The following is an 11,933-nucleotide window of genomic DNA, read 5'->3' on the forward strand; positions in this document are numbered from 1 at the left end:
GGGATCAGGGGGGAATGCAGAGAAAGCAGGAAAGGGGTACTGAGGAAATGATCAGACATGATCTTATTGAATGGTGGTGCAGGCTCGATAGTGCAGAATGGCCTGCTCCTGCACCTATTTTATATGTTTCTCTCTCTGTCTCCCTCTCTCTCTCTCGCTCTCTCTTTCATTCACCATGTCTCTCTCCCTCTTTGTATCTCTGTCCCTTTCTCTCTCTCCCTATCTGTCAGTCTCTCTGTCTCCCTCTCTCCGTCTTACTCCCTAACTGTCTCCCTCGCTCCCAATTTCTATCCATCTATCTCTCTTTCACTTTTTCCTCTGTCTCTGCTACTGTCCATTTCCGATCTCTTTCACTTTCTTTCTCTTTTCTGCCAACACGCTCTCTCTATCCCTAATTCTCTCGCTGCTTCTCCCTGTCCACCTCTCTTTTTCTCTCTCCCTGTCTCTCATTCCCATTCTGATGTTTCCTTGATTTAAAAGTACCCTGACATATTGCAGTCTGACTGTTTAAACCCACAGCTAGAAATCACATTTCTGGGACATTTTTGATTTGCTAACCATCCAATTGTGGGTTGGAATGTGTGGGGTAAATCTAGTTTCCCCATCTGAAAGCTTTGAGTGTTTCAGATTGATCAGTATATGGGATCAAAGACTGATTCAGACAATGCTGCATTGTGGAACGGTGGGATATCTTCACAGGGCAGGAAATGGAGAAGCACGTTTTGTTGGTTTGAATAAGGTGTAAATTCGATTGTGTCGCCCCCTCACAGATGCACAGGATTGAAACTGTTTACCATCAATGCCCTGAAAGAATGAAATTGTTCAACATGGTGTGACTGACTTCAAACACTTCAAACACACGAAGGGCCCAGAGACTGGGACCAATACACAAAGCCCCGAGCCCAGACAGGCAAACCAGGTTTTTTCACAGATCACCCAGACACGTGTCCTGCTGTAAAATGGTCACCACGCATCTCATGTAAAATGGCTGCTCAATCTCACCTTAACTAATCCCACTGCCCCGCTCTCTCCCCATAGTCCTGTATCAATCCCAAACTAATCCCACTGCCCCACTCTCTCCCCATAGTCCTGTATCAATCCCAAACTAATCCCACTGCCCCGCTCTCTCCCCATAGTCCTGTATCAATCCCCAAACTAATCCCACTGCTCCACTCACTCCCCATAGCCCTGTATCAATCCGCACACTAATCCCACTGCCCCAATCTCTCCCCATATCCCTGCATGAATCATTAAACTAATCCCACTGCCCCGCTCTCTCCCCATAGCCCTGTATCAATCCCCAAACAAATCCCACTGCCCCACTCTCTCCCCATAGCCCTGTATCAATCGCCAAACTAATCCCACCGCCCCAGTCTCTCCCCATAGTCCTGTATCAATCCCCAAACTAATCCCACTGCCCCGCTCTCTCCACATAGCTCTGTTTTAATCCCCAAACTAATCCCACTGCCCCGCTCTCTCCCCATAGCCCTGTATCAATCACCAAACTAATCCCACTGCCCCGCTCTCTCCCGATAGCCCGATATCAATCCCCAAACTAATCCTACTGCCCCGCTCTCTCCCCATAGCCCTGTATCAATCCCCAAACTAATCCCACTGCCCCGCTCTCTCACCACAGTGCTGTGTCAATTCCAAAACTAATCCCACAGCCCTGCTCTCTCCCCATCGTCCTGTATCAATCCCCAAACTAATCCCACTGCCCCGCTCTCTTCCCATAGCCCTGTATCAATCCTAAAACTAATCCCAGTGCCCCGCTCTCTCCCCATAGCCATGTATCAATACTCAAACTAATCCCACTGCCCCGCTCTCTCCCCAGAGCCCTGCATCAATCCCCAAACTAATCCCACTGCCTTGCTCTCTCCTCATAGCCCTGAATTAAACCCAGAATCTATACAGGGAGAGACACACACGCACTCACTCTGTCTCTCTCTATCTCTCTGTTTCTCTCTCTCTGTCTCTCGCTCTCTCTCTCTCTGCCTCTATATCTGTCTTTCCCTCTGTGTCTCTCTCTCTGTGTCTCACTCGCTCTGTCTCTCACTCTCTCTCTGTCTGTCTCTGCCTCACTTTCTTGTCCTCTGTCTCTCTCTCTCTATCTGTCACTCTCTCTCTCTCTCTGTCTCTCTCTCTGTCCCTTTATCTCTGAGTCTCTCTCTCTTGCTCTCTCTGTCTGCCGATCTCTGTCTCTCTCTCTCTCCATCACTCTATCTCTCTGTTTCTCTCTCTGTATCTCTCTATAAGTTTGCCTCTCTCTCTCTCTCGCTCTCTCTGTCTCTCTGTTCCCCTCTCTCTGAGTCTCTCTCTCTGCCTCTCTCTATCTGTCTGCCTCACTCTCCCTCTCGCTCTGTATATTTTGTGTCTCTCTCTCTGACTCTCTCTCTCTCCATCTTGCTCTGTATCTCTCTATCTTTCTCTCTCTCACTGTCTCTGTCTCTCTCTTTCTCTCTTTGTTTCTCTGTCGAACTGTGTCTTTGTTTTTTTCTCTCTCTCTGACTCTCACTCTCAGTCTCTCCCTCTCTTTCTCACTCTCTCTCTCTCTCTCTCTCTCTGGCTCTATCTGTCTCTCTCCCTCTGTCTCTTTCTCTATGTCTCTCTATTTCTCTCCCTCTCTATTACTGTCACTCTCACTGTCTTGTCTCTCTCTCTCTCTCTCTCTCTGTGACTGTCTTCTTTCTCTCTCTCTGTCTGTCTCTCCCTCTCTCTTTCTCTGTAGCACATTTCCTGGTGTAAAATGGTCACCACACATCTCATGTAAAATGGCTGCACACATGCACGCATGCACGCGCACACACTCTCTCTGTCTCTCTCTCACACTTTCTCTCTGTCCCTCTGTATGCCTGTCTCCCTCGCTGTCTCTCTTTCTCGCTCACTCTCTCTCTCTTTCTCTCTCTCTGTCTCTCTCTCTTGCTTTGTTTATCTGTGTCTCTGTTTTTCTCTATCTGTATTTCCCTCTCTCTCTCTCTCTCTCTCTATCGCTCTCTCTGTCTCTATTTATTCTCTAACGCAGAGAGATGTTGATGCCAGTTCATTGGATATATTCAAAAGGCAGTCGGATATGTCCCTTACAGCCAAAGGGATCAAGGGGTATGGAGCGAATGCAGGAAAGGGGTACTGAGGGAATGATCAGACATGATCTTGTTGAATGGTGGTGCAGGCTCGAAGGGCAAAATGGCCTACTCCAGCACCTAATTTCTATGTTTCTACCTTTCTATGTCTATCTGTCTCTCTCTGTTTTATTCTCTCTCTGAATCTTTCTCTCAGATTCATTCGCTCTCTCTGTCTATCTTTCATTCTCTCTTTCCCTCTGTCTCTCTCTATCTGTCTCTCTCTCTGTCACTCTCTCTATGTCTCTCTCTCTCTCCTCTGCCTCTCTATATATCTCTGTCTCTCTATCTCTCTATCTCTCTCTCTCAGTCTCTCTCTGTCTCCCACCCTCTCTCTCTCTCGCTCTCTATTTCAGTCTCCCTGTATCTCATCCCTCTCTTTATCTCTGTCCCTCTCTCTCTCTCTCGCTCTCTGTCTCCCTCTCTCCGTCTTGCTCCCTCACTCTCTCCCTCGCTCCCAATTTCTATCTGTCCATCTATCTCTTTCACTTTTTCCTCTGTCTTTGCTGCTGTCCATTTGCGATCTCTCTCTTTCTCTTTTCTGCCAACACGCTCTCTCTATCCCTAATTCTCTCAATGCTTCTCCCTGTCCACCTCTCTTTTTTTCTCTCCCTGTCTCTCATTCCCATTCTGATGTTTCCTTGATTGAAAAGTACCCTGACATATTACAGTCTGACTGTTTAAACCCACAGCAAAAAATCACATTTCTGGGACATTTTTGATTTGCTAACCATCCAATTGTGGGTTGCAATGTGTGGGGTAAATCTAATTTCTCCAACTGAAAGCTTTGAATGTTTCAGATTGACCAGTATATGGGATCAAATGCTGATTCAGACAATGCTGCATTGTGGAACAGTGTGATATCCTCGCAGGGCAGGAAATGGAGAAGCAAGTCTTGTTGGTTTGAAGAAGGTGTAAATTCGATTGTGTCGCCCCCTCACAGATACACAGGATTGAAGCTGTTTACCATCAATGCCCTGAAAGAAGGAAATGCTTCAACAAGGTGTGACTGACTTCAAACTCTTCAAACGTATTAAGGACCCGGAGACTGGGACCAATACACAAATCCCCGAGCCCAGACAGGCAAACCAGGTTTGTTCACAGATCATCCAGACACGTGTCCTGGTGTAAAATGGTCACCACGCATCTCATGTAAAATGGCTGCTCAATTTCTCCCAAAATAATCCCACTGCCCCGCGCTCTCCCCATAGTCCTGTATCAATCCCCAAACTAATCCCACTGCCCCGCTCTCGGTCCATAGCCCTGTATCAATCCCCAAACTAATCCCACTGCCCCATTCTCTCCCCATAGCATTGTATCAATCCCAAAATTAATCCCACTGCCCCGCTCTCTCCCGATAGCCCTGCATTAATCCCAAACTAATCCCACTGCCCAGGTGTCTCCCCATAGCCCTGTATCAATCCCCAAACTAATCCCACTGCCCCGCTCTCTCCGCACAGCCCTGTTTCAATCCCCAAACTAATTCCACTGCCCCGCTCTCTCCCCATAGCCCTGTATCAATCCCCAAACTAATCCCACTGCCCCATTCTCTCCCCATAGCACTGTATCAATCCCAAAATTAATCCCACTGCCCCGCTCTCTCCCTATAGCGCTGCATTAATCCCAAACTAATCCCACTGCCCCGGTGTCTCCCCATAGCCCTGTATCAATCCTCAAACTAATCCCACTCCACCGCTCTCTCCCCACAGCCCTGTATCAATCCCCAAACTAATCCCACTGCCCCGCTCTCTCCCCATAGCCCTGTATCAATCCCCAAACTAATCCCACTGCCCCATTCTCTCCCCATAGCACTGTATCAATCCCAAAATTAATCCCACTGCCCCGCTCTCTCCCTATAGCGCTGCATTAATCCCAAACTAATCCCACTGCCCCGGTGTCTCCCCATAGCCCTGTATCAATCCTCAAACTAATCCCACTCCACCGCTCTCTCCCCACAGCCCTGTATCAATCCCCAAACTAATCCCACTGCCCCGCTCTCTAACCATAGCCCTGTATCAATCCCAGAATCTTTTCAGAGAGAGAGAGACACACCCACACTCATTCTGTCACTCTCTACCTCTCTCTCTCTATGTCTCTCACTCTCTGTCTCGCTCTCTGTCTTTCTGCCTGTCTCTCTCTCTCACTCTCCCTCTATCTGTCTCTCTCGCTCCCTGTGTCTATCTCCTCTCTCTCTCTTTGTCTATCTGTCTCTTTTTTATCTCTCTCTCTCTCTGCCTCTATATCTGTCTTTCCCTCTGTCTCTCCCTCTCTCTGTCTCACTCGCTCTGTCTCTCACTATCTATCTGTCTGTCTCTTCCTCACTCTCTTACCCTCTGTCTCTCTCTTTCCATCACTCTCTCTCTATTGCTCTCTCTATCTCTCTGTCTCTCTGTTTCTCTCTATAAGTTTGTCTTTCTCTCTCTCTCTCTGTCCCCGTCTCTCTGAGTCTCTCTCTCTATCTCTCTCTACCTGTCTGTCGATATATCTCTCTCGCTCTGTATTTTTTGTGACTCTCTCTCTGACTCTCTCTCTCTCTCCAACTCGCTCTGTATCTCTCTCTCTTTCTCTCTCTCTCTGTCACTCTCTCTCTCTCTTTGTTTCTCTTTGTCTCTCTCCCTGTTTCTGCCTTGCTCTATCCCACTCTATCTCTCTCTCTATCTGTCTCTCTCTTTTTCTCTCTCTCTGACTCTCACTATCAGTCTCTCCCTGTCTTTCTTTCTCTCTCTCTCTCTCTCTCTCTCTCTCTGTCTCTATCTGTCTCTCTCCCTCTGTCTCTTTCTCCATGTCTCCGTCTCTCTCTCTGTGCCTCTCTCCCTCTCGATTTCTGTCACTCTCACTCTCTTGTCTCTCTTCTCTCTCTCTCTCTCTCTCTCTCTCCTCTCTCTCTCTCTCTCTCCCGTTCTCTGTAACACGTGTCCTGATGTAAAATGGTCACCACACATCTCATGTAAAATGGCTGCTCAATCTCACCCAAACTAATCCCACTGCCCCGCTCTCTCCCCAAAGCCCTGTATCAATCCCAAACTAAGCCCACTGCTGCGCTCCCTCCCCAAAGACCTGTATCAATCCCCAAACTAATCCCACTGCCCCGCTCTCTCCCCATAGCCCTGTATCAAACCCAGAATCTGTACATAAAGAGGGAAAGAGTAGGGACACACACACTCTCTCTCTCTCTCGCTTTCTGTCTCTCTCTCTCTATGTCTCTCACTCTTTGTCTCGCTCTCTGTCTCTCTATATGTCTGTCTCTCTCCTCTCTCTCTCCCTCTCTGTTTCTCTCTCACTCTATGTCTCTCTCCCTCCCTCTCTCTCCCTCTCTGTCTCTCTCTTTCTCTATCTTTCCCTCTCTCTGACTGTCTCTCTCTCCCTCTCTGTCTCTCTCTCTCGGCCTGTATTATCCGTGACCACACAATAAATTGACCCCGCGCGGATAGGGTCAGGAGCAGAGGTCAGAGTTCGGGAGTTAGAAAATGTAATACAAATGACACATTGTAAATCCCAGTGAGACTGTAAATATACCGATGCAAATATAAAATGTGAGAAGACTTTAATAAAAAGTAAACAACGACAGCAGATCCATCCCCGCCCTTTCACATCACTGCCCCGCTCCTTTGTATTAAAAAGCAGCAATAAGTTATGCTCTGAAAGTGAATACATTGCTCAGGTATCAGCACCACGCACCATTTGTGATGGGAAATATACAATCTATCTCTCTTCACAGAGACCCGGAGTTTGTAAACCTTCGCTTTAAAGGGCTGAATGTTCATATTTCCTCCGTGCGGGCTGTAAATCTGGAGCCGATCCGCTCACACCCGAGTTGTGGGAGGTAAAATTGAGAATTCACCCCAGAGTAGCCCATTGTAGACCACTGACAGCCAGGAGATGGGGATGGTGAGCTGGGCAAAGGTCAGTAAAGTTTTACAGTACAATATCACCAGCTGCTGGTGTACATCAGTACTACAGTAATACCAACACTGGAGAAACATTCGCTTCATTTCACAATTCAGGCAAGGTCTTTCTTCAGAACTGAGAGATAATTGGATCGGAGAGAAGATAAAATAAACAGGGGCCTGGAAAGCTGACATTAAATCCCCTCACCTTTCTGAATACATAACTCACTCAGAGAATTGTGAACCTGCGGAATTCTCTGCCTGACTCCAATGACTGAGTGAATCCCTTCCCACACTCATAGAGGTGAACGGCCTCTCCCCAGTGTGCACTCGCTGGTGTATCACCAGGTGGGACAACTGAGTGAATCCCTTCCCACACTCAGAGTGGTGAACAGTCTCTCCCCAGTGTGACCTCGCTGGTGTATCAGCAGGTGGGATAACTGAGTGACTCCTTTCCCACACTCAGAGAGGTGAACGGCCTCTCCCCAGTGTGAACTCGCTGGTGTATCAGCAGGTGGGATTACTGAGTCAATCCCTTCCCACACTCAGAGAGGTGAACGGTCTCTCCCCAGTATGAACTCACTGTTGCATCAGCAGGTGGGATAACTGAGTGACTCCCTTCCGACACTCAGAGAGGTGAACGGTCTCTCCCCAGTGAACTCACTGGTGCATCAGCAGGTGGGATAACTGAGTGAATCCCTTCCCACACTCAGAGAGGTGAACGGCCTCTCCGCAGCGTGAACTCGCCGATGTGTTACCAGCTGGGATGGGTAGTTGAAACATTTCCCACAATCTCCACATTTACAGGGTTTTTCTCCAGTGTGACTGAGCTTGTGTCTCTCCAGGTTGGATGATCGGCTGAATCCTTGCCCACACATACAGCACGTGTATAGTTTCTCCCCGCTGTGAACAGTGTTTTTTGCTTCGATGGTCAAAGGCCGAAGATATTCAGGTCTCGGTGTATCGTGTGACTCCATCAGATCTGAATGTGATGTTTGGTTCGAGCCACTGGTCGACAAATCCTCCCCATTTAATACCCTGTAAAGTGAACTTCTGTAAACTAAAGTGAAAGAAGAACATTAGAACAAAAAAGATAGGAGCAGGAGTAGGCCATACGGCCCCTGGAGCCTGCTCCACCATTCAATAAGATCGTGGCTGATCTGATCATGGACTCAGCTCCACTTCGCTGCCCGCTCCCCATAAACCTTTACTCCCAGAATCGCTCAAAAATCTGTCTATCCCCGCTTTAAATATATTCAATGTCCCGTCTTCCACAGCTCTCTGGGACAGAGAATTCCACATATTTATAACCCTCAAGAGAAGAAATTCCTCCTCATCTCCGTTTTAAATTGGCGACCCCTTACTCTGAATCTATGCCCCCTGGTTTTAGTTTCCCCTATGAGTGGGAACATCCTCTCTGCATCCACCTTGTCAAGCCCCCTCAGAAACTTTTATGTTTCAATAAGATCACCTCATTCTTCTTAATTCCAATGTGTAGAGGCCCAAACTACTCAAACCTTTCTTCATAAGACAAACCCCTCACCTCAGGAATCAACCTCGTGAACCTTCTGTGAACTGCCTCCAATGCAAGTATATCCTTCCTTAAATAAGAGACCAAAACTGAACGCAGTACTCCAGGTATGGCCTCATCAATACCCTGTACAGTTGTAGCAGGACTTCTCTGCTTTTGTACTCTATCCCTTTTGCAATCCCAACTTTTCCAATCTATCCAGGTAACTGAAGTTCCTCATGAATGGAATCATTCTCGTAAATCTTTTCGGCACCCTCTACAACGCCTTCATAACCTTCCTAAACTGCGTTGCCCACAGCTGGGTCTGGATCACTGGACCCTGAGGCTGGTCCCTCACATACTGAGCCTCACATTCACACACACTTCAGCTGTGTCTTGATCACTGGACACTGAGGCTGGTCCCTCAGACACTGAGCCTTACATTCACACACACTTCAGCTGGTTCTGGATCACTGGACCCTGAGGCTGGTCCCTCACACACTGAGCCTCACATTCACACAAACATCAGCTGGGTCTGGATCACTGGACCCTGAGGCTGGTCCCTCACACACTGAGCCTCACATTCACACACACTTCAGCTGGGTCTGGATTACTGGACACTGAGGCTGGTCCCTCACAAACTGAGCCTCACATTCAAACAAACTTCAGCTGGTTCTGGATCACTGGACCCTGAGGCTGGTCCCTCACACACTGAGCCTCACATTCACACAAACATCAGCTGGGTCTGGATCACTGGACCCTGAGGCTGGTCCCTCACACACTGAGCCTCACATTCACACACACTTCAGCTGGGTCTGGATCACTGGACCCTGAGGCTGGTCCCTCACACACTGCGTCTCACATTCACACACACATCAGTTGGGTCTGGATCACTGGACCCTGAGGCTGGACCCTCACACACTGAGCCTCACATTCACACACACTTCAGCTGGGTCTGGATCACTGGACCCTGAGACTGGTCCCTCACACACTGAGCCTCTCATTCACACACACATCAGTTGGGTCTGGATCACTGGACCCTGAGGCTGGTCCCTCACACACTGAGCCTCACATTCACACACACTTCAGCTGGGTCTGGATCACTGGACCCTGAGACTGGTCCCTCACACACTGAGCCTCTCATTCACACACACTTCAGCTGGGTCTGGATCACTGGAACATGAGACTGGTCCCTCACACACTGAGCCTCACATTCACACACACTTCAGCTCGGTCTGGATCACTGTACCCTGAGGCTGGTCCCTCAGACACTGAGCCTCACAGTCACACACATTTTAGCTGGGACTGGGTCACTGGACCCTGAGGCTGGTCCCTCATACACTGAGCCTCACAGTCACACACACTTCAGCTGGGTCTGGATCAGTGGACCCTGAGGCTGGTCCCTCACACACTGAGCCTCACATTCACACACACTTCAGCTGGGTCTGGATCACTGGTCTCTGTTACTGGATATGCAGCGAATGAGTTAGGACAATGGCGGGGTTTTGCTGCAGAAAGTGAGCTTCAGTATGTTTTCGGTGAACTAGAGCTCGATGAAAGCGACACTATTTTGCTGCTCACAAGGTTAGAATCACATTGCTGTCACAGTGCCCAATCTGACCTGCGGTCACAGATATCTGACAGCAGGCAATGGCCACCTGGGTCATTTCTTCCTGAGAAGAGTCTGCAGCTGTCCACACACCGTGCTAGTGGTTCTCATTGCCAGTGGTGTTGTTACTCTGCAAACACCATTGTACATAGACAGTGGGAAAGGGGACTCGCTGCTGGAAACACCACCGTTCACAGACACCAGGACAATGGACTCACGTCCGCAATCAACATCACTTCATTTCCAATAAATTCCACAGAGCCGCAGGTGATGGAGAATCTGTTCGTGAACTGGAGAATGTAAAATTTCAAAGACAATACATGCTGAATGATATAATGATCTGTTTATTATTCTCCTGGCATTTCCACACACAAAAAACCAACACAGTTATCATTCACTTCCTGATATTCTTCAGCTATTAAATCCAAAGGCGTATGCTCCTTTTACACTCCCCTGGGATAACCCACGTGTTCTGATGTTCATCCGGCAATGAACATTCCATGGTCACAACATCCTAAACCTCAATGCTGGGACTTGTGTCTCTTTGTATCCAAGAGCATGATTTCATCCAATTAAACCACCACCGCTGTTATAACCCACTGTCTACATAATGTTCTTCTACCTTGTTCACAGACACTTACATAGGAAACCGCAGGCCTTGTCAGATATTGCCCAGTGTTATGTCTGAAGAAGCCTGGGCCTGAGTTGTAGCCTGCTGAGGTTCAGGTAAAATATAACTCAGGGTACGATATGTGATGTAATGCAGATCTAATGTTGGGAATTGCTCTGAACCTTTCTTTCCTGAACTAAATTAAATATTATTCTCAGAGTATACTTCAACCCATTTTTCAGCTCATCTCTGAATTTAGTCTGGGTTACTGCTTAAATACACGTATTTGTACAGCAACTCAAAAGCAGCAGCATGTAGCTGGTATAGTCTGCAATATACATCGGGTCATTGTAACCTGTAGAATAATATTGGTTTGTAATTCGCATTAATAAGAAAAATATCACATACGCCATCCAGAGCAGTATGACGTTAGCGGATATAGCGAAGAGTAATGTGATGGATTTCCTTCGCTTCTCCATCTCCGGATCATTGTGATTCACATCATTCCTGCTGCCCCTCAGCCTCCTGCGGACTCTGCTGGCCGCCAAAATGTATCCTACAGTCAGAGCATTGAGCAGCCGTATCAGGAATATTGGGAGCAGTGGTGTAAAACAGCGGTGAATCCAGCTAAATGTTACCCAAGCAGTTACAGTGTAATCCTCGAGTTTTGCATTACACAACCAGGATACATTGTCGATTTTATAGTAGGGTTCATATATAAAGAACCAGGGGATGTTTTTTATACAGAACACCAGGCACACGGTTCCTATAACCAGGGATGCAGTTTTCTCAGTGCAATATTTAGTCCTCAGCTTCTGGCAACAAATGGTAACAAAACGATCGAAAGTGAAAGCGATTGTTAACCAGACAGAAATATCGGTGACTGCACGCATAAGCGCTGCACGGAAAGAACACACAGGTGTGATGTTCAGGAAGGTAGTCGGGAAAAAATAATCATTAATCCGAAACAGTATCACATCAGTGATAATGACCAGTAGATCCGCCGCTGCCATGGTCACCAGGTAGCGAGTGATACATCTGGAGAGACCGCACTTTCCCCGGGATAGGATTACAATCGTCACCACATTAGTTGTAAAAGGGAAACACACAGGAACAGGGAATCAGCCGTCAGGTTACAGCAAGGGAGTCAGTTACACAGGATTTGGTGTGAAATGTACTTTACTGCAGGATCTGGGGA

At 47.8% G+C, this 11,933-nt stretch overlaps 1 protein-coding gene across 1 annotated transcript in view; it reads right to left on the reverse strand.

Annotated features, from left to right (window-relative positions):
• LOC139241865 (RNA-binding protein 25-like) overlaps positions 1-5,683 on the reverse strand; it is a gene marked incomplete at both ends in the record, with an annotated part of 8,032 nt that extends 2,349 nt beyond the window's left edge. The window contains one exon of the mRNA XM_070870106.1: positions 5,603-5,683. Coding sequence (XP_070726207.1) covers positions 5,603-5,683 — 81 coding nt within the window. The remainder of the gene's footprint in view (positions 1-5,602) is intronic.
• Between the last annotated feature and the right edge of the window lie 6,250 nt (positions 5,684-11,933).

Source organism: Pristiophorus japonicus, unplaced genomic scaffold (assembly GCF_044704955.1).
Source record: "Pristiophorus japonicus isolate sPriJap1 unplaced genomic scaffold, sPriJap1.hap1 HAP1_SCAFFOLD_114, whole genome shotgun sequence".
Classification (NCBI taxonomy): domain Eukaryota; kingdom Metazoa; phylum Chordata; class Chondrichthyes; family Pristiophoridae; genus Pristiophorus; species Pristiophorus japonicus.